We start from the raw sequence: 22347 nt of genomic DNA, 5'->3' as shown, positions 1-22347 counted from the left end.
TCCTTGCTCAGTCACTACAGCAATCTCTTATACTACACCCTCCTCTGTCGGTACAAAAAAAAAAGAGGAATATATATTTTCCCAGTGAGGGAGTCAGTAGCCATCAGCTCCTATTATACTCCTGCTCCCACCTCACATCATGTCACTGTGTGTTACCAGCCCAGAGATCTGACCAGTCTCCTCCCCACACTCTCTGGTGTATCTCATACATCAGGAGCCATCAGCCCCTATTATACTCCTGCTCTCCCCCTCACATCATGTCACTGTGTGTTACCAGCCCAGAGATCTGACCAGTCTCCTCCCCACACTCTCTGGTGTATCTCATACATCAGGAGCAATCAGCCCCTATTATACTCCTGCTCTCCCCATCACATCATGTCACTGTGTGTTACCAGCCCAGAGATCTGAGCAGTCTCTTCCCCACACTCTCTGGTGTATCTCATAAATCAGGAGGCATAAGCCCCTATTTTACTCCTGCTCTCCAGTCTCATTATGTCACTGTGTGTTACCAGCCCAGAGATCTGACCAGTCTTCTCCCCATATTCTCTGGTGTATCTCATACATCAGGAGCCTTCAGCCCATATTATACTCCTGCTCTCCCCCTCACATTATGTCACTGTGTGTTACCAGCCCAGAGATCTGGCCAGCCTCCTCCCCACACTCTCTGGTGTATCTCATACATCAGGAGCCATCAACCCCTATTATACTCCTGCTCTCCCCTCATATTCAGAATCCTGCACATTCCCTGCTGATTACCTGTCCCCTGGCACTTGGATGATGGCCTTCTCTCTCTAAGTAATCGGGGCTGTCTGGCATTAGGGGCATAGAGAGAAGTGAGGGTGACATATTTATAATGAATTTTCCCAACTAGAATCCAATATCTACCATTGCATTCCACCCACTTGCTTTCCAGGTGAAAGGGGCAGGATCTTTTAGAAAGGATGGCTACACCACAGGAGATATAGCATGTTGGGTAGTTATTGGTAAACTCAGGGGGAGAGTGCAATGGAACATGTGATTCCTGAATGGCTACCACTGCCACCTTCTGGTCAGCGAAATATGTTAATGCAAGACATCTCTTACGGGGAGAACCTTTTACATTAAGACTTAAAACTTCACCGTGATAGAGAGAGATCAGATCATGGTATGAAACATCTAGGATCATCTGTGTAAAGTCCAATAGAGTCTGTAGGGCGTGTGCATATTTCAAACTATCAAATATCAGAAAAAATAAAATAGGGAACAAAAATGGGAGACTAACAGAAATAGCGTCCATAAAGGAGCTAGAGATTCCGTCACTAGGGTACCGTAACAGAAAGGTGGAAAAAGGTGGCGGTCGGGCCTAAAAGGGAAACTCACAGACTACCCCAAGTAGCCATACGAGAGGCAAAATCTAGTCATCATAGTAACAATTGTACAAAGAAATATCAAATCTCAATGTATCCAAAGGAGGTAAAGGCCAAGATCATGGCCTGATATCCAATGTAGGTACTACCAACACCATTATAAGGCCAACAGGATGTTAGACAAATCAGCCATGCTTTGCCTGAACACCCAAACATTCTAAAAAGGTATTATGAAACGTAACACTGGAAAGAATGTCAGACCATATACCATATAGCAATTATATAGCACAGGAAATGAAGATAAAAATATACGTTTTATACCTATACCAAGAGCAAATAAATTTGTTCCAAAAATAGATCCATGCCCAGTAACTTAGTCCCAGTTGGCACATGTTACAGTAGGAAACAAACTCTGAGTGTCTCTAAGAGTCTTACTCCTTTAGCATATTACTTCGATACGGAAGACAACTCCTCCGGGATTGGTTTAGGTAAAGTGTCAGGAAGGACTGTCAACAGGAATGTCCCACTTTTTCAGAATAGCAGGGCCATCCTCGGGTGAAGGTATCACTGTGAAGGCACCGTTTCGCATTTCAATAAGGTTAGTAGGGAAGCCCCATTTGTATTGCACATTCCCTTGGGTGGAATAGATGCCTTTTGGTCAGCGTCGCAGGAGAAATATCCGGAAATAGCGCAGATTATCCAGGCACTAAGCTATGGGGAGGAAGACAAAGCGGCTCGTAGAATGCGTTCTTTAATGTGAAAAAGTGGACCCTGAGCAGAGTGTCCCTCGTGCTTGGATAGGGGCCTGTTTGGACTTTGGGAGTCTATGGATCCTATCAATAAGAAGGTCCTTGGCAGGAGCCTAAGGTGGAAGCTTCTGAAAAGAGGACCGTGGCATAATCATAAAGCTCAGCATTTGTAACAGAATCCAGAACGCCCATTATTCTGATATTATTTCTCCGAGACCTGTCTTCTAAATCAATGACTTTATCACGAATAGAGACCAGGTCTTCCTGAAGGGTGTCATGTGCTGAAATCAGATCTTTGTGAGACGCAACAATCTCTTTCATCTTTTTTTTTTTTTTTTAATAAGTTTTATTGATTTTTGTCATAATAAGAACAAAAACAAGAACAGTAAAAAGAATGTGGATCAATATAGGAGTTACACAGAAGTGGGGCGTTAACAAGACACAATAATATCAAGGCCCATAGTGATCCTATCAATTAAATACCAAAAACAGCAATACAATTATACAAAGAGCGAAAAGAAAAATAGAGGAAAGTAAAGAAGAGAAAAAAGAAAGAAAAAGAGGTAAGTGTAATGAAAGAAGGGGAGGGGGTGAGTGTCGGCCAGATGAGGTTGTTCGCATTACAGAGTTCAGACATATATATAGGCGATGGGTCAGATGGTCGTCAATGGTGGTTCTGCATTAAAGTGCAATGTCCATGGCGTCCAAGTGCGAATAAAGTTATTTGGCGTATCATGAACGGCAGCGGTAATGCGTTCTAATTTGTATGTGGACCATATAGCATTAACAGTAGCGGAGAGAGTAGGATGAGAGACGGACTTCCAATTTGCCACAATTTGGCATTTGGCTGTGTTTAAAATGTGTTTAATTAGTTTTAGTTGATGGCTCAAGGTGTCAGGGATAGGACGCAAAAGTAAAGAATGGAAGGGCGAGTCTGGGACGACTACATCGGTGACATCAAAAATTAGTTTATGAATCTGACGCCAGTAGCGATGGATGAATGTACAGGACCACCAAACATGCAGCATGGTTCCCCGTTGCCCACAAAGTCTCCAACATTTATCAGAGCAGGAAGGATAAATAGTTTGTAGTCTAGATGGCACTAAATACCATCGGTAATAGATTTTATAAGAGTTTTCCTGTAGGAAACTCTACATTGTTCCATAAGGGGGTCAATGAAGGATTATAAGAGCAATAAAAGCGAGTGCAGTGATCCCAGTAATAAGAGAAACGAAGTCGGGCGGGAGCGAGGTGTGCACCATAACAGAGTTGAGGGTGAATACATATTTACTGCGTGAGCTTCTAAAAGCGTCCACAGTCTCTGCTCGGGAGGCGAGTGCCAGAGAACACAGGAGGCTAAGTGCGTAGCACGGTAGTACTTAATCAGGTCTGGCATGCCGAGGCCCCCCGAAGTACGATGTTGTTGGAGCAGTCGTATCTTAACTCTGGGTTTCTTTCCAGCCCAAACAAAACTAGATATGTCCCGCTGAAGATTTTTCAATATTTTAGTTGGTATGTGGATTGGGAGAGTCTGCCAAAGATACAGTAATCGCGGCAATATGTTCATTTTGACATCAGCGATGCACCCGAACCAAGAGATATAGAGTTTGTTCCAACCGACTAGGTCAGTGCGTATCGACGAAAATAACCGTGGGAAATTAGCTGTGTACAGCGTCAAGTGAGATTTAGTTAGGTAGATGCCTAGATATTTAAGCTTAGTGTGTTGCCATTTAAACGGATAAGATTGTAGGAGGCGCAGATCTTGGGAAGACACATTTATATCTAAAATCTGTTTTGTCAGCATTGAGATTGTAATTAGACAGGTGACTACAAGTTTAAATCTCCTCAAATAAGTGTTGCAGGGATATGCTCGGGTCAGTTAAAGTTAATATGACATCGTCAGCGTACAGCGCTATTTTGTATTCGTGGTTTCCCATTACAATGCCCGAGATGTTGACATTCAGTCTGACTTTGGCCGCCAATGGCTCCATCACCGGAGCGAACAGCAACGGGGAGAGCGGGCAGCCTTGTCAGATGCCATTCCTGATAGAAAGAGATGGGGAGAAAAGACTATTAACGAGAACGGAGGCAGAAGGATTATGATAAAGTGAGGTAACAGAATTTTAAAAAGCGCCATGTAGACCCATATTTCTCAGTGTTTGTTGAATAAAGGGCCATGCTACTCTATCAAAGGCTTTTTCTGCATCCAGAGCCACCACCAGGGTCGGAATGGATTCCCGTTGGGAGAGGTGGATAAGATTAATAAGTCGGCGAGTATTATCCGCAGCCTGCCAGTTAGGGACAAAACCGACCTGGTCCGGATGTATTAAAACCGGTAGAAATGGGGCCAATCTGTTCGCTAGGATTTTGGCGAACAACTTGAGGTCTGTATTTAAAAGTGAGGTGGGCCTATAATTTTTCATTTCCAGTGGGTCGCGATCAGGCTTGGGTATGACGATGATGTTGGCCCTGGTGGTGGCTGCATCCAGTGAGCCTTGTTCCAATAAAGAGTTAAATAATGAGTGAAGCATGGAAAGCAGGGACTGTGATTTTTTTTTATATAATAGATAGCTGTATAGCCATCAGGCCCCGGGGCGGACGATCGGCGTAGCTTAGCGATCGTGGTGAGAATTTCCTCGTTGGAAACAGGGGCATTAAGTCTTTCTAGATCCGAAGCAGTGAGTTTCGGTAAGCGACAGGAGAATAAGTAATGTCGGATGGTGGTGATATGAAGTGGGTCAGTAGGAGTAGGTGAAGATAGATTGTAGAGGGATTCATAATAATCATGAAACTGTGAGGCCATAACCTTAGGGTCACAAGTCACGGATCCGTCAGAGCATTTTAGGGCAAGTATATGATTCTGCGTACGTATTGCCCGAAGACGACGAGCCAACAAAGTGTCCGCTCTATTCGATTTTTCATAAAACCTCTGGCGGATCCATAAGAGTGAGCTGATTGTTTTTTTGTCCTTTAAGTGAGAGAATCTTAGTGTATAGCTGTTTTTTCGGGAAGCGCTGGTGGAGAAGGGTTAAAGAAGTAAATTCGGTTTCCAAGTCAAGAATACGTTTAGCTTCAATCTTTCTGTGAGTCGAGGCAAGGTTAATGAGAAGGCCACGTAACGTGGCTTTATGAGCTTCCCATAACACTCCAGGGGAAATATCAGGAGAAATATTATCAGTGAGGTAAGTGTGAATCATGGGCCTAATTCTGAGTTGATCGCAGCAGCAAATTTGTTAGCAGTTGGGCAAAACCATGTGCACTGCAGGAGGAGCAGATATAACGTGCAGAGAGAGTTAGATTTGGGTGGGGTGTATTCAAACTGAAATCTAAATTGCAATGTAAAAATAAAGCAGCCAGTATTTACCTTGCACAGAAACAAAATAACCCACCCAAATCTAACTCTCTCTGCAAATGTTATATCTGCCCCCCCCCCTGCAGTGCAAATGGTTTTGCCCAATTGCTAAAAAAATTGCTGCTGCGATCAACTCAGAATTACCCCCATGTCGTTAATTTCATCTATGTTGGAGGATTAAAGAAGAAGAGACTCATTTAAACGTCATGCACGTGGGGTCGAGAGCTTATGAGGGATAGCAATATCCAGTATGATCGCATAGTGGTCTGACCAAGTAGTAGGAATTATTTGCGCTCCTAGGAGGGTTTTGAGTGGAGTCGCGATCTACAAAAATATAGTCAATGCCAGTGTAAAGGTTGTGTGGAGGTGAATAGTGCGTGTAACCTCTAGCGGACGGATACAGAGTTCTCCAGCTATCATACAGGTTATAAGAGGAGATACATGTTTGTAAAAGTTTAGACAGCTTTGTGTGAGCAGACGTCTCTGTGCTAGGGTGAGATCTATCAAAAAGGGGGTCAAGGGTAACGTTTCAATCCCCAGCTACTATGATTTTAGAATTCAAGAATTTAGAGAGCTGGTCAGAGAATATCCCAAAGAATGAACCCTGCTGCATGTTTGGGGCATACACGGACGCCAAGGTGATAGGAATTTGATTGAGGGTACGGGAGAGAATTACAAATCTACCACTATCATCAAGGACAGAATCTTGAATGACTATGGGGAGATCACGGTGGATCATTATAGCAGTGCCTCTACGCTTGGCTGACATAGTAGAGTAAAAGGTGTGAGGGTACTTTTTACAGTTTAAAGAGGGGTGAGGTACTTTAAAATTAGTTTCTTGTAGAAAGATTACATCCGGCTTGTGCCGAGCAAAGAAATTAAACGCCATGGATCTTTTAAACGGGGAATTAAGACCATTGACATTAATGGATAACAGTTTCAAGGTCATGGGGGGGGGGGGGTAATAGTCATCAGAGTACACTGCAGTGAACAACCATTCTCGTGGCCAAACAGAGAAGACTAGGAAAAATAGAGAGAAACAGAATAGAGTAAGTGTGAGAGTGAACTCAAAGAATAGACCCATTCCTAAATGCGGGTAGGGTCCAAAAGAGAGAGGGGTAGTGCCAACAAGGCAGTCCCTTCATTGTGGGGGGTAGCGACAATTAAAGAAAACAGTAAGTAAGAACCAGAACATGGAAAACAAGAACAAAGACGTCCTGCGGTCAAGCGCAAGGGTGGAGATGTAACAGGTGAAGACATGAGAAAAGAAATTCCAAATCGTGACATGACCAGACAAGTATATAATAGAACAATTACGTTGAAAGTAACTATACTATATTAAAAAAAGAAAAAAGAAAATTGAAGAACAAACAGGCTTATATGAAAACATGTAGTCAACGACTGATGAACATTACAACAAGAAATGGAACAACAGTAATTGCGATATCGTGCCCATAGCCTAAGGCGGTCCCGCTATAGTAAGCAAAGTATTAGCCTTACCAATTCAAGGCACAACAATCATTGTCTGGATGGGACCAGGCAGGGCTATCGTACATGAGTCCCAGAGACCAAACAGTCCTTAGAACAACTAGAGCAGTATGTTCGGAATGTTGGGGAGAGGGGGGGGGGGAAGGGAATACATTTTACAATAATAAAACAAAGCATAGTTACATGTCCCTGGTTATAAGAAAGCCATGTCATTTAATAGACCAATCAGGAGTAGGTGCCATAGGCCTCATTGGGGATGCAGAAGTGAGTTGATTCCTAAACTCGTCAGGTAGAGTGTCAAGGATACAAACAATTTGGAAGCTGCTCAATCATACCTGGAGATAATTATATATCAGGTGCTGGAAGGGGGAGGGGTCATAGACAGACAAACAAAGAGGAAGGGGGGTGCAAATCCCCACCCCCAAATTCCCTTCCGCACACTGAAAATTACCTGTAACCATCCCTGAATCTATCTGGTAATAAAATTCAGAGAATTTGTCACAAATGTTTGCAAACACATGTTTAAGCTGCTGGCCACTTCACGGCTTCTCTGATACAGCAGTCCTAACTACTTAATAGCAGTGCCCACATTGGGCCATGTAATTTGTCACAGTACGCCTCATGATAAAGGTCAATACTAAAACATTTCCAGACAGAGAGCTAACTTACCAGGGAGCCACCCCCAGGATCTCCCATTGGCACTACAAGGAACAGCATGCCTTCCAAATTCTGCTCCCATTCAATGCCTCATGCACACAAGCAGACAAACAATTTGGAAGCTGCTCAATCATACCTGGAGATAATTATATATCAGGTGCTGGAAGGGGGAGGGGTCATAGACAGACACAAGCAGACAAACAATTTGGAAGCTACTCAATCATGCTGGAAATGTTTTAGTATTAACCTTTATCATGAGGCGTACTGTGACAAATTACATGGCCCAATGTGGGCCCTGCTATTAAGTAGTTAGGACTGCTGTATCAGAGAAGCCGTGAAGTGGCCAGCAGCTTAAACATGTGTTTGCAAACATTTGTGACAAATTCTCTGAATTTTATTACCAGATAGATTCAGGGATGGTTACAGGTAATTTTCAGTGTGCGGAAGGGAATTTGGGGGTGGGGATTTGCACCCCCCTTCCTCTTTGTTTGTCTTAGAGTGTCAAGGATACCAAGAGTCTTGAGAAGGTCATAGTCTTGAGCAGGGGTTTTAACTGAGTTTTGGTAACTTGAAGCTGAAATGGAAACCCCCATTTATACTTAATAGAATGAGTGCGGAGGACTCTGGTAACAGCAGCAAGGTCCCAACGCTTTCTAAGTGTAGAAGGCGCTAAGTCTTGGTATATTTGAAGTTGAGTGCCGGAATAATCAACGGATTGGTGTTCCCGTGCCGCAGACATGAGTTTTTCCTTTGTCTTGTAATAGTGGAAACGGAGGATGACATCCCGCGGTGGTTGAGTTGGGGGAGGCCGAGGGCGGAGCGCCCTATGCGCCCTGTCTAGAATGAGCAGGTCTTTCGGAGTACCGGGGATCAGATTCAGGAATAGGCCTTCTGGAAAACCTGGGAGGGTCTCCATGGTAACACTCGCTGGAATTTTGCGGACCCTAATATTATTTCTGCGGTTCTGATTGTCCAAGTCCTCCAAGTGGTCTCCATGAAGATCGACATCTGCGCGGAGGTCCGTTAGCTCCTGCTCAATCACGGCTTGGTACTGGCAAACCTCATCCATCTTACGTTCCAGGGAATCAGTACGTGTGCCCAAGTCGGTCAGTTCATTTCTAAATTCCATGAGCGTTGACCTCATCTCAGTTTGAATAGTTTTAGTGACAATAGAGATGATGTCTTGGGTGGTAAGGTGAGCTTTCGGCGACGGAGCGTCCTACGAATCCGACATTCGATCTGTAGTTGAAGAGTTACGAGAAGTAGAACCTGCTTTCTCCCATGCACGAAGAATGCTGGGTTTATTAACAGCAGGGGATTTTTTTGCAACATAGTAGAACGGGAAAGGCAAGGTGATAAGTACCAAGAATATCAGCTCCGCTTAGGAGATCATAAATGAATATGGAAAATAATCCTGAGAGACCTCGGCTAGGAGAGCAGCTGCCCTCTAACGCTGGTTGACCGCAGGATGATCCAGCCTAGGACAGGCATCAGGTGCGCCATGGAGCGCCTCTTAGAGATTGGGCAACAGTGAAATGGAATCCACGGTAAAGTGGAGTGGGTTGCCGAGCTGACCTGGGGTCAGGGTAGTTGACGATAATAAAATGGCCTTAGAAATCTGCTGGTAGAGACAACCACGGGCACACAGGCACGGACCAGCCAGTAGCAACGCTGGGGGCCTCGAGCATTAATAATTTGTAACCCTCCTGGGTGTTCGCTTCTCAAAGCTCACTAGAGGAGGTAGAGATAGCCATCCCCAATATTCCTGGGTGCGCCACGCCAACGCGCCGCCGAGTGGGAACGGCAGCGCAGGGGGGAGAAGACGTAGAGAACATCTCCAGGTGCCCTTTGTGCCACGTTGTGAGCTAGGCTAAAGGACGAGAAAAGGGGCAGGGGTGCCCACCTGCATCCTGGGAGGGAAACCACAGGGAGAACACTTGCGTCAGCTGGGGATTTTAGTGCTGTGTCCACCGGGAGCAGGGGCATCACAGGAGCAGTGGAGCAGGCTCTGTGGTGCATAAGAGAGATGGGGAGATAAGCGTGGAGTCAGCGGGCCGCGGAGGGGAGCGATGATGCAGTGTGACCCCAGCCAGCCTCGGCACAGGCAGCCAGACTATGTGCCACGTCTCCGGAATCCGCAGCGGGTGTCACGCCAGCTGGAGCACGCGGCTATAGAGGAGGGGTCAATCAGCGGCTGCAGTAAAACACCAGGCTCCGTCCGCCGGTGTCCCAGGTCCCCAGGTTGCACCACCTTCTGTCTCAATAGCATACAGTATGGGCGTGCTGCCCCTAGTCAAGATGGCGCCGTCAGTCTAAAACACAAGGCTACAGCAGCCTGAGCACCTGGAGCCCACAGGATACGGGCTGATACGTTGGTGGAAGCGGTGAGTGTCTCCACATCCGTGGAGACGGCCTGCGGCAGGAGGGGAGAGAGTGAGAACAGGTGAGCAGCGTCTCTGGTCCCAGATGCACCGGTGGCTCATCCGCGCCAAACAGCCTGTCCCCGCTCCAGGTGCCGCAGTTGAGGGGGGCTTCCCAGCCGGGTCAGTCAGGCGGGTGATGGACGCAGGGGTAGCAGAGGAAAGGAGGGCGTTCTGTCGCAGACCGCGAGCGCCTCACTTCCAGGGCAGAGGAGAAATCGAGGCCCCTGCTCCAGTCAGGGAAGCAGGCCGCAACTCGCACAGGTGCAGGAGGCACCCGCCGGCTCTGCAGACCACCACTCCCGACACAGGAGCAATTGAGGGGGTCCAAAACGAGTCCTCTCATGCAGGTAGCAGCATAATTTGAGCGAGGTAAGTGTGCCTCAGGCAGGAGCTCAAACACTGCCCAACTGCCTGGATCCACTGCCAAGCCACACCCCAATCTCTTTCATCTTAGTCTGTATGAGTGCCAGTCTCACTGATATCGGACCTCAAAGCTTGAATATTAGAGTTAAATTCTGAGGTTATTTTAGTCCTTAAAATAGGATTTTAATACCTACCGGTAAATCCTTTTCTCTTAGTCCGTAGAGGATGCTGGGGACTCCATAAGGACCATGGGGTATAGACAGGCTCCGCAGGAGACATGGGCACTCTAAGACTTTAATGGGCATGAACTGGCTCCTCCCTCTATGCCCCTCCTCCAGACCTTTAGTTATAGGAACTGTGCCCAGAGGAGACAAACATTTTGAGGAAAAGGATTTTGTTAATTAAGGGTGAGTTACATACCAGCTCACACCACAACACACCGTACAACATTGTATATAACTAAACCAGTTAACAGCATGAACCAAAAGAGATCAGCAACAGTCTGATCTTAACTGAAAACACAACCATTGTGTAACCTTAGCAATAACTATGTACAAGTACTGCAGATAGAGTCCGCCCAGCATCCTCTACGGACTAAGAGAAAAGGATTTACCGGTAGGTATTAAAATCCTATTTTCTCATATGACCTAGAGGATGCTGGGGACTCCGTAAGGACCATGGGGTTTATACCAAAGCTCCAGACCGGGCAGGAGAGTGCGGATGACTCTGCAGCACCGATTGAGCAAACATGAGGTCTCCATCAGCCAGGGTAACAAACTTGTAGAATTTTGCAAAAGTGTTTGAACCCGACCAAGTAGCTGCTGTTAGGCGCCGAGAGTCCGCCCGTCAGTGCGGCCCGGCGCCTAGCAACTAGGGACGCCGCAGGCAGACAGCCGCCGGCTCCCTAGCAACGCTAGACGCCGGGCGCACGGAGCCGCTCAGACCCTAGCAACAGGGACGCCACGGTCTGACCGCGTTCCCCGTTGCTGGGTCTTAATTAATCAAGTGCTTGTGTATTCTGGCCGTGCAGCATGCAGCTGCACGGCATCATGTTGTAATTAGCCCTGTCTGGCACCTGATTGGAGGGCTTCCATTTAAAAGCACTCTCAGGACTTCTCACAGACGCCGGTGATAGCTTCCTGTTTGCCTGTGTCAGTTACAGAGAGTTTCCAGTCCTGCTCAATCCGGTTGTTCCTGTCCTCAGTGATCCAGTACTCGGAATTTGTCATCTATTCCTGGAGTCCGACCGAGCACCTTTAACATCCTGTGGTGTTCGTGAGTCGCGGCGTAGCCGTGTGTTGCGGCTTGACCGCTTACTATTTATTATTTAGTTTATTGTGTTCTGGAGCTTTTGCGGAGGATTCCGCTCCCCCTGATCCACTCTGGTATCCAGCGGTGCTGGATAGGAGTGACGGATCAGTGGATCTTTGGTTGTCCTTTTCCCTGGCGGCTAGTCCGCACATACCTTTGGTTTAAGTTAGTTAGCTTGTAGCCCCTGGCCTGGTTGCTTAGTCAGAGGGCCCCTTGTTATCACCCTGTCTCGGATTTCCCTTTGTCTCCCATTAAGACCTGAGGGGGCATCGGGGTTGGGCAGGCATAATCCGCCCTTCGAACGCGGCTGCCATGGGCTCAAGCAACCATAGTCTCGCAAGGGATTTCTGATAACACGGGCGAGACAACGGAGTTAGGGCGCCAGGGGTTACTAGGCTTTCCTGCTCCCGTAACCAGCATATCTTTCCAGTACTCAGACCTCTGCCATAAGATCTCCTCTGGTCTGGAGTACGGGAATCATAACATTATAACCGGCCAGACTAAAATTTAAAATTAAACAGGAGTTAATTTTTTCCCTTATTCTGTTGGGAGATTTGTCAGCCTCATGAATCCCTCCGGTGTTGGGCCAAATCCTGGCCAGCGTTTAGTTAGCCAGATTCAAGAGCTTACTCAGATGGTTCAGGATCTGTCCCTTCGGGTGAGGTCACAGGAAGATCTGTTACGGACTTCCCCGAGGGTCATTCCTGAACCAAAAATGCATCTGCCTGACTGTTTTTCTGGGGATAGAAAGCAGTTTTTTAATTTTAAAGAGTCTTGTAAACTGTATTTTCGTTTAAGACCAGTCTCCTCAGGTACGGAATCTCAGCGGGTAGGAATTATTATTTCTTTGCTACAGGGGGATCCTCAGACCTGGGCTTTTGGCTTAAAGACAGACGATCCGGCTTTATTGTCTGTAGACGCCTTTCTTGGGTCTTTAGGGCTATTGTATGACGACCCTGATAGAGAGGCATCCGCCGAGAGTCAGTTGCGTGCTCTCAGACAGGGTAGGAATCCCGCAGAGATTTATTGTACGGAGTTTCGCCGTTGGTCGAACGACTGTGGATGGAATGACCCAGCCCTGCGCAGTCAGTTTCGCCTCGGCTTATCCGAGTCTATAAAAGACAGTCTCCTTCAGTATCTCGCTCCTGATACTCTCGATAAACTCATGGAGCTCTCTATTAAGATTGATCGTCGTCTCAGAGAGCGGAGGGCTGAAAAAGGAGCATCTGTCGGGTCTTCTCCTTGTGTTTTTTCCATTCCTGTGGACATAGAGGAGCCCATGCAGATAGGCCTCTCCAAACTGTCTCCAGAAGAAAGAACCAGAAGGCAAAATTCTGGTCTTTGTTTATACTGTGGGGGTAAGGGACATTTTGCCCGTAGTTGTCCGAACAAGTCGGGAAACGCCTCGACCAAGTGAGTAGTGAGGGGGTTCACTTTGGTCTGCAGCTTATCTCCTCAAATAGTTCACTGCTAGTTCCAGCTAAAGTTTCCTTTGGCAGCCTCTGTTCCTCGGTCTCGGCTTTTGTGGACAGTGGAGCTGCAGGGAACTTTATGGATTTAACATGGGCCAAGGCCTTAGGTATTCCTCAGTTAGCCTTGGGTAGGTGTATCACCATGCATGGTTTACATGGGAGTCCCTTGTCCAATGGGGTTATTTCTCTCTGTACACCTCCTGTTCTTCTTTCGGTAGGAGCTCTGCATTCTGAAAAGATTGAGTTTTTCCTTACCCATTGCCCAGCAGTTCCTGTGGTTCTGGGTCACCCTTGGCTGGCCTTTCATAATCCCATCATTGATTGGCAGTCGGGGGAGATCTTACAATGGGGTACCATCTGTAATAAGGAATGTATTACGCTTCCCATCAGAATAGCTGCTGTCATTCCCGCACCCATTCCTGTGGAATACCAGGATTTTGTTGATGTATTTTCCAAGGGCAATGCGGATATTCTGCCTCCCCATAGGCCTTATGATTGTGCTATCGAGTTAATTCCTGGTGCCACTTTGCCTAAGGGTAGGTTATATGCACTGTCCGGACCTGAAACTGTGGCCATGAATGAGTATGTTAAAGAAAGCCTGGGGAAAGGATTTATCAGGCCATCTAAATCCCCTTTAAGTGCAGGCTTCTTCTTCGTGGAGAAGAAGGATGGATCACTCAGACCTTGCATTGACTTTAGAGCCTTGAATAAAATCTCAGTAAAGAATACTTACCCTTTGCCGCTGATTTCTGTCCTCTTTGATCAGCTACGTTCGGCTGTGATTTTTTCTAAGATTGACCTGAGAGGAGCATATAACCTCATCAGAATCAAGTCAGGGGATGAGTGGAAAACGGCATTCAGTACTCAATCAGGCCACTATGAGTATCTGGTTATGCCATTCGGCCTGTCCAACGCTCCGGCAGTTTTCCAGGATCTCATTAACGATGTGCTCCGTGAATTTCTTGGAAGATTCGTTGTAGTCTACTTAGACGATATTTTGATATATTCTGACTCTATTGAACAACATGTTACCCAGGTGCGTCAGGTTCTAAAAAAATTACGTGAAAATCACCTATATGCCAAGCTGGAGAAGTGTGAATTTCATGTCACGGAGGTATCCTTTTTAGGGTACATTATTTCCCCTCGGGGATTCTGTATGGAACCAAAGAAGCTCCAAGCCATCCTTAGTTGGGCGCAACCCACCAATTTAAAAGCAATTCTGCGCTTTTTAGGGTTTGCGAATTACTATAGAAGATTCATTCACTCTTTCTCTGACCTAGTTGCTCCCATTGTGGCACTGACTAAAAAGGGAGCAGATCCTACCAACTGGTCACGTGAAGCGGAGTTATCTTTTCAGGCCTTGAAACAAGCCTTTGTCTCAGCCCCGGTCCTCAGACATCCCAACCCAGAATTGCCTTTCATTGTTGAGGTTGATGCCTCGGAGGTTGGAGTAGGGGCTATCCTATCTCAGAAGGATCCGGATTCCCTGGAATTACATCCTTGTGCCTTTATGTCCAGGAAATTCTCATCTGCTGAATCCAACTACGATGTTGGTAACCGGGAATTACTGGCTATTAAATGGGCTTTCGAGGAGTGGAGGCATTGGCTTGAAGGAGCCACTCATACCATTTCAGTTTTGACTGATCACAAAAATCTTCAATACATTGAATCAGCTAAACGGCTGAATGCCCGGCAAGCTCGTTGGGCTTTATTTTTTACTCGTTTCAAGTTTATTATCACCTTCAGGCCAGGTTCCAAGAATACCAAGGCAGATGCCCTGTCACGCAGTTTTCTTCCAGTTCAAGACAACAGTCCTGTTACTCCTATACTTCCGTCTTCAGTCATTCGGGCAGGTCTCACACAAGATTTATTTACCCAGTTAAAGCAGCTTCAACATCAAGCTCCTGGAAATACTCCTGCTGGTCGTCTTTATGTCCCCGAGTTTTTGAGAGCAACAGTTTTGACGGAGTTTCACGATAGCAAGGTTGCCGGGCATCCGGGGATCGCTAAAACTTTTGAATTAGTTTCCCGCTCGGTATGGTGGCCTGGTCTTTCCAAAGACATTAAGGAGTTTGTTTTTTCTTGTCAGGTCTGTGCACAGCATAAGGTTCCCCGTTCCTTGCCTATCGGTCAACTTATGCCCTTGAATGTTCCTCTTAGGCCATGGTCTCATATTTCCATGGATTTTGTGGTGGACCTCTGTGGCCGGAGAGCCCCAGCCACGAGGCAAATGGCCGCTTTGGCACTGAAGGGGTTAACCCCTAGTGCCCGGCGCCATATTAAGGGACAATGGGTGCTGGGCATCACTGTTAAACGTACTTACGGCGCTGGGCGCGGACTGTTTAAAAGTTTTAACATGTCATATGTAGTGCTCTGTGCACAATTGCAGGAATGCATGTTTAACTGTATTTTATATTCAAGATGTGGTCATCTGTATATTTAAAGCACTTATAGATGTCTGAATAATCCTCTCTTATCCTCTGGAAATAGGAAGTGGCATGCTAATGGCCCTGTTCTATCAGAGAGGTGTGAAGGACAATACCTTTTGATGTGTAAGTTCCTTAGAGAGAGATGCTAATCACTGGGTTTATGGGCTTGGAACTTGTTTCATGTACCTGATTTAATTGACATACGAACGAACGACCTATGCAGGAAGGAAGACTGTTTGTTTGTATTGTAGCCATTCCTGTTGTAATCTTAAACACTGGGATTGCCTGGAGATGTGAATGACCAGAAACATCTGTATTTTGAAGATATGTGATAAATTTATCAATAGTGAATGTTAATCTGATACCAAACGTTGTCTGGGTGACAGGAAGGAGGATATTGTTTTATTGCACTTATATCCTTGTAAAATGTAATTTATTGGTATTTTGTAAAATAACCTGATTGGTTGGAGAAGACAGGGAGGGCTTACCCCCCTGTGGTACTGTGTGGAAAACTGACATAAAAAGGAGACCTGCGTGCCTCCAGAGTGGTAGTTGTACCATCTTTATTCTGCTGAAACATCTAATTGTATGCTGTTGCCCCTAGCAATAGGGAAGGGTTCTCTTTAGAACTATTGAGCAAATAAACATCTTTGCCTCAAGAAGACTGCTTTATCTTGTGACCAACAGGGTTAGGCCAAACCTAGCCCCGTCCTCCGGCTGTCCAGGGAAGTACCTAGCGTCTCCAAGCTCCGCCTTCCGCCAGCTACCGGTAGAGGCCTAGCAAGTGGCTAGTGGGGATTCGTCAGCACCACACAGCTGTGGTAAGGCAGTGCGTCGGCACATACCGAGCAGAACCGTGGTTCCAAACGCCACGGCAGGTTAGGAGTTTGGTGGTGGCAGCGAGAACCCGCCCACAGCGCAGTGGGTGGAGTCAGTAACAGGCGGTTACTGACGGTAAGCGGGAATCCCCTATGTGGTCAGGCCTCGTGCGGCTTGACCTTCCATTCTGTGCGCAGTCGACGGGACGCGGCAAGCGGCGAGTGCTTCCGTACGGTATCGTCCTGTCACAGAAATTGGTGGCATAGTGGTGGGATAATCCCAGGCGGCTTTTCATCACCTGATTGGAGAAGCCGAGTTACTCAGGAGAGGAGTAACTGCAGTGCAGGAGAACGCACAAGATGGCGGAATTCAGCGGAATGTCCAAGGAGGATCTGGAGATCGTATGCCAGGGGAAGGGTGTGGATATCCCTTCCAACGCGTCCAGAAGCGTCATGAAGGCGGCGCTCAGGAGCGTGGAGGAGTCTCATCGGGTGGAGGTGGAAAGCACTGACGGCGTCAGCATCGCAGAGGACGGCCCACCAGTGGACCTTTGTGAGGAACCGGTGAGAACCACAAGCCCCGCCCTCTCTCACAGCAGTAATGTTTCCCTGCAATCCCTAGAAGGGCCAGGATCCCAACGTCCCAGGGGGGGCAGTACGGATAGCCTAGCAGATCGGCTAGCGGAATTGGGGGAAAGGGCAACGGAGCAAGAGCGCTTGATCATCATCCAGATGTGGCGTGATGAGCGGGCACCACAGGCCGTGGTACCCCGGGAGCCGTTGTCAGCTGTTGTACACAGATCAGGACGAGTTCAGTTTGCCAAGTTTGCAGACAGTGATGGGGACATTGATGGACATTTGCAAGTTTTTGAAAGGACTTGTAAACTACACGATCTACTCAAGTCAGAGTGGGTGAGACACCTTGTGCCCACTCTGCATGGAGAGGCCTTGGAGGCCTATCGAGGAGTGGCAACGGAGGACTGTGGGAACTACGACGAAGTCGCGAAGGCCCTCCTCCAGCGATTCTTCATCACTCCGGAGTCTTACAGGAAGAAGTTCAGAGACTTGCCCAAGAATCCTAGCAGCACCCATGAGCAGTTCGCCACCAAGCTGCGGCAGTACGTGGTGAAGTGGGTGAAGGATTCTGAAGCCACTACATGGGACGCACTGATCGACCTGATCTGCAGGGAGCAGTTCTACCGCAGGTGCGCCCAAGAAGTGAAGGAGTGGGTGCTAGATCGGGAGCCACCCAGCTTAAAGATGGCTGCCCAGTTAGCAGACAAGTATGTGGCAATTCGGCCACGGGGGCAGAAGCGCCCCGCCAGCAGCCAGCTCCAACAGACTGTACCACCAAGGGGACCCCCCTCTTCAGCTCATCGACCCCAAAGACAAGCATCTTCCAACCCGGGTGCTCTTGGCCAGCAACAGCACCGCAGCGTCCCTGCAACTGATCAGAGATCATCGGTGCCACGACTGGAGAAGAAGTGCTATGGCTGTGGGAAAATCGGACATCTGAGGATGAACTGTCCTGCATCCCAAGCACCCCAGACTCATGCCACAAATCCGAGTGCTGGAGCCCGGATCGCTTGTTTGACGAGAGGAGATGAGCCTACAGAGACTGTTCCCCCTCCAGTCAGTCCGATGGAGTGTGGCGAGAGACAGATGCACTCTGCGGAGAGAGTCACCTGCATGGCCAAACAGCCCCTACACAACATGTGGAGGCACCTGCAGCCAGTCCACGTAGGACCCCTGCAGGGAGAAGGCCTAAGAGACTCGGGGGCCTCAATCACTGTGGTGAGCCCCCACCTTATAGATCCTGCTGCCGTATTGCAGGGTCGCACTGCCACGGTCACCCTGGCAGAAGGAACAGAAAAAGCGGTTCCCATGGCAAGAGTCTACCTGGACTGGGGAGCTGGACCAGAGTTGCGAGAAGTTGCCGTCATGGATGGTCTCCCAACTGATGTGGTCCTAGGAAATGATCTGGGTGGTGGGATCGTCACTATGTTTGTTGGCGCCATTCCCCGGAGTCAAGTTCCAAACCCACCGTTGACATCAGCTACTCCAGCACAGCCCAGCCCAGAGGAAAAGACTACAGCTGCTAGACAACTGCCAGCACAGCCAACCACAGCATCAACCAGCCCAGAGGAAAAGATTACAGCGGCTAGATCAGTACATCGACCCTGCATGCCTTTTGCCTCTGGTATGCCTACGTCCCCTAGCAACGCAGAGGATGTCGGTTCCAGCTCGTGTGATCCTGTGGGGGTGCCCAATGATGTTCCTGACCCAAGTGGTTTGCCAACTCCGGCGGTGAGTATGAGAAACCACATTGACTTTTCCATGACTGACCCCTACCAGACTGACCCTAGTAGTCCCCACCTAGATCCCCCTGTAGAGTGTCCCAATTTAGGAGAGATTGAGGGCCACAGGCAGGAGTTTAGGGAGGCTCAACTCTCTGACCCATCCCCGAAAGGCATGAGGCGCCACTCTGGCAGCGGCCTTGACAGGGTTGGGGCGGGGAGGTTGACCTGGCGGGAAGGGTTAAGGTACAGGGTAGCCAGGAAAGTGGGAGGGGATAGACCAGATAGGGAATGTGTCCAACTGGTCCCCTCAGGGAACGTTCCTGCGCAACCGGTGTCGGTTGCCAGCGAAACCCCTTTGGACAGTAACCTGGAGACAGACCGTACCCTGAAGTGCCTGACACAGAGCTTACCCTGGTCTGGAATGTCGGGTGACGCCCAGACCACATGTAAGGCTGGTGCCATGCGTTGGCAGCCGGGGCACTCCAGCGGTTGTGTTGTCTCTGGGCCTCTGCCCATAGGAGAACCCTCGCAGCAAGTTGCTGTGGACATAGCAGGTCCCCTGCCTGTGCAAAGTAGATCGGGGAAGACACGCAGCCTCCCTGCAGTGGATGCCACACAGGATCCAGAGGCTGGTGGTCTGGCCGCCATCACTGTGGCCCAGGTAGCGGATGAGGAGGAAGGAGTAGGCCTAGGTGACAGGGTAGGTTTCCCGAGTCATAGGTCGACAGAAGAGGATTGGAGGGCAGGTCTGACAGTTAGGGCAGACAGTTGCCAGATAGGTATGACGGAGGTGCAGTGCCTGGGGCACCATGTGGGAGGAGACAGGGGTAGGCCCAAGCCAGAGGGGGTGGAGGCAACCAGAGGCTGTCCCCGGCCCACATCACCCAGACCGGTACTGACCTTAGAACCTGCAAGGCCCTACGGACATGTTGTCATTGACTTTAGTCATGTAGTGAACCCCTTGACAGAGATGGCTAGGAAGTGCATTCCCAAGTCAGTGGACTTTGCACCCGCTTGCGAGTTGGCATTCCAGTCATTGAAGGAGGCTCGGGTACCCGCTCCAGTGCTGATGGCGCACATTCTTGACCAGGACTGTGTGTTACGAACTATTGTGCCACTGCACGGACTGGGAGCAGTACCGAGCCAGAAAGAGCCATATGGGCAGGAGCACCCTGTGGCCTGGTTGAGCAGTATACTGCTATTGTGGGAGGTGGGGTATGCCACAATTGGGACACCTTGGGTGGCACTTGTTTGTAACCAGCCCCCCACCGTGGTGACTTACCACCCACCCGTTAGGTGGCGGCAACCTACCTTGGGGAAATTGGACCGACTTTTGTGGTGGAGCCTTGAACTTGGACTTCAGGTGGACTATTTGAACATTGTGCACCCACGAAGAGAGGCCCACTACACTATGGATGAACTGTCTAGGCCAGAGCCTACACCCCCCAGGTAGCGTCCCCTTCACCCCAACGGACTGCGGGACCAGGACCCAAATCGTTGGGACATGGGTCTCTGGTTGACCCGCTTGAATGGGGGGGGGGGGGGGGAGTGTGGCCGGAGAGCCCCAGCCACGAGGCAAATGGCCGCTTTGGCACTGAAGGGGTTAACCCCTAGTGCCCGGCGCCATATTAAGGGACAATGGGTGCTGGGCATCACTGTTAAACGTACTTACGGCGCTGGGCGCGGACTGTTTAAAAGTTTTAACATGTCATATGTAGTGCTCTGTGCACAATTGCAGGAATGCATGTTTAACTGTATTTTATATTCAAGATGTGGTCATCTGTATATTTAAAGCACTTATAGATGTCTGAATAATCCTCTCTTATCCTCTGGAAATAGGAAGTGGCATGCTAATGGCCCTGTTCTATCAGAGAGGTGTGAAGGACAATACCTTTTGATGTGTAAGTTCCTTAGAGAGAGATGCTAATCACTGGGTTTATGGGCTTGGAACTTGTTTCATGTACCTGATTTAATTGACATACGAACGAACGAACGACCTATGCAGGAAGGAAGACTGTTTGTTTGTATTGTAGCCATTCCTGTTGTAATCTTAAACACTGGGATTGCCTGGAGATGTGAATGACCAGAAACATCTGTATTTTGAAGATATGTGATAAATTTATCAATAGTGAATGTTAATCTGATACCAAACGTTGTCTGGGTGACAGGAAGGAGGATATTGTTTTATTGCACTTATATCCTTGTAAAATGTAATTTATTGGTATTTTGTAAAATAACCTGATTGGTTGGAGAAGACAGGGAGGGCTTACCCCCCTGTGGTACTGTGTGGAAAACTGACATAAAAAGGAGACCTGCGTGCCTCCAGAGTGGTAGTTGTACCATCTTTATTCTGCTGAAACATCTAATTGTATGCTGTTGCCCCTAGCAATAGGGAAGGGTTCTCTTTAGAACTATTGAGCAAATAAACATCTTTGCCTCAAGAAGACTGCTTTATCTTGTGACCAACAGGGTTAGGCCAAACCTAGCCCCGTCCTCCGGCTGTCCAGGGAAGTACCTAGCGTCTCCAAGCTCCGCCTTCCGCCAGCTACCGGTAGAGGCCTAGCAAGTGGCTAGTGGGGATTCGTCAGCACCACACAGCTGTGGTAAGGCAGTGCGTCGGCACATACCGAGCAGAACCGTGGTTCCAAACGCCACGGCAGGTTAGGAGTTTGGTGGTGGCAGCGAGAACCCGCCCACAGCGCAGTGGGTGGAGTCAGTAACAGGCGGTTACTGACGGTAAGCGGGAATCCCCTATGTGGTCAGGCCTCGTGCGGCTTGACCTTCCATTCTGTGCGCAGTCGACGGGACGCGGCAAGCGGCGAGTGCTTCCGTACGGTATCGTCCTGTCACAACCTCCCTCTGTCAGCCGGATGCCGAGTCATATGGGTGGTAGTGGACCGTTTTAGCAAAATGGCCCATTTCATTGCTCTTCCCCGATTGTCATCTGCCCAGGGATTGGCAGTCTTGTTCCTCCGCCATGTTTTCAGACTCCATGGGTTACCCACTGATATTGTTTCTGATCGAGGTCCACAATTCAGTGCACAATTTTGGAAGTCTTTTTGTGCCTCATTAAAGATGAAATTATCTTTAACGTCTGGCTACCATCCCCAATCCAACGGGCAGACTGAGCGAGTTAATCAATCATTAAAACAATATTTGCGTTTGTACTCGGCCAAACTCCAAAATGACTGGTCTGAGTTTCTTCCGTTTGCAGAGTTTGCTTACAACAATGCCTGTCATTCCTCCACCAATGTATCTCCATTTTTTTACAGTTTTTGGTTTTCATCCCAGAGCTAATTCCTTTTTTCAACATTCCTCTGTCTCCTCACTGACCTTGACCTCTCATCTCAAACTCATTTGGAGAAAAGTGCACCTGGCTCTCAGAAAAGCGGCATTTCGGGGGAAAAGATTTTCTGACAGGCTCCGGCGGCCGTGCACTTTTAAAGTTGGAGATAGGGTATGGTTGTCGACTCGCAACATTAAACTTCGACAAACCTCAGCCAGATTGGGTCCTAAATTTATTGGACCATTTCATATTATCAAAAAAGTCAATCCAGTGGCTATCCGGTTACGTTTACCAAAAACTTTACGGATCGGAAATACCTTCCATTGCTCCTTGTTAAAACCATATGTTTCGTC

At 48.2% G+C, this 22347-nt stretch overlaps 2 protein-coding genes across 4 annotated transcripts in view; one reads left to right on the top strand and one right to left on the bottom strand.

The window, feature by feature from the left end:
• Positions 1 to 22347, bottom strand: part of LOC134984390 (uncharacterized) — a 185389-nt gene that overhangs the window by 39570 nt on the left and 123472 nt on the right. The window contains exon 8 of the mRNA XM_063949978.1: positions 8104 to 8811. Within this exon, the coding sequence (XP_063806048.1) occupies positions 8104 to 8811 (708 nt within the window). The remainder of the gene's footprint in view (positions 1 to 8103; positions 8812 to 22347) is intronic.
• Positions 1 to 22347, top strand: part of LOC134984396 (gastrula zinc finger protein XlCGF17.1-like) — a 256307-nt gene that overhangs the window by 225529 nt on the left and 8431 nt on the right. The gene's annotated exons all lie outside the window — the stretch shown is intronic.

Source organism: Pseudophryne corroboree (assembly GCF_028390025.1).
Source record: "Pseudophryne corroboree isolate aPseCor3 chromosome 3 unlocalized genomic scaffold, aPseCor3.hap2 SUPER_3_unloc_50, whole genome shotgun sequence".
NCBI classification, from domain to species: Eukaryota; Metazoa; Chordata; class Amphibia; order Anura; family Myobatrachidae; genus Pseudophryne; species Pseudophryne corroboree.
This window is presented reverse-complemented; position numbering and strand designations above follow the sequence as displayed.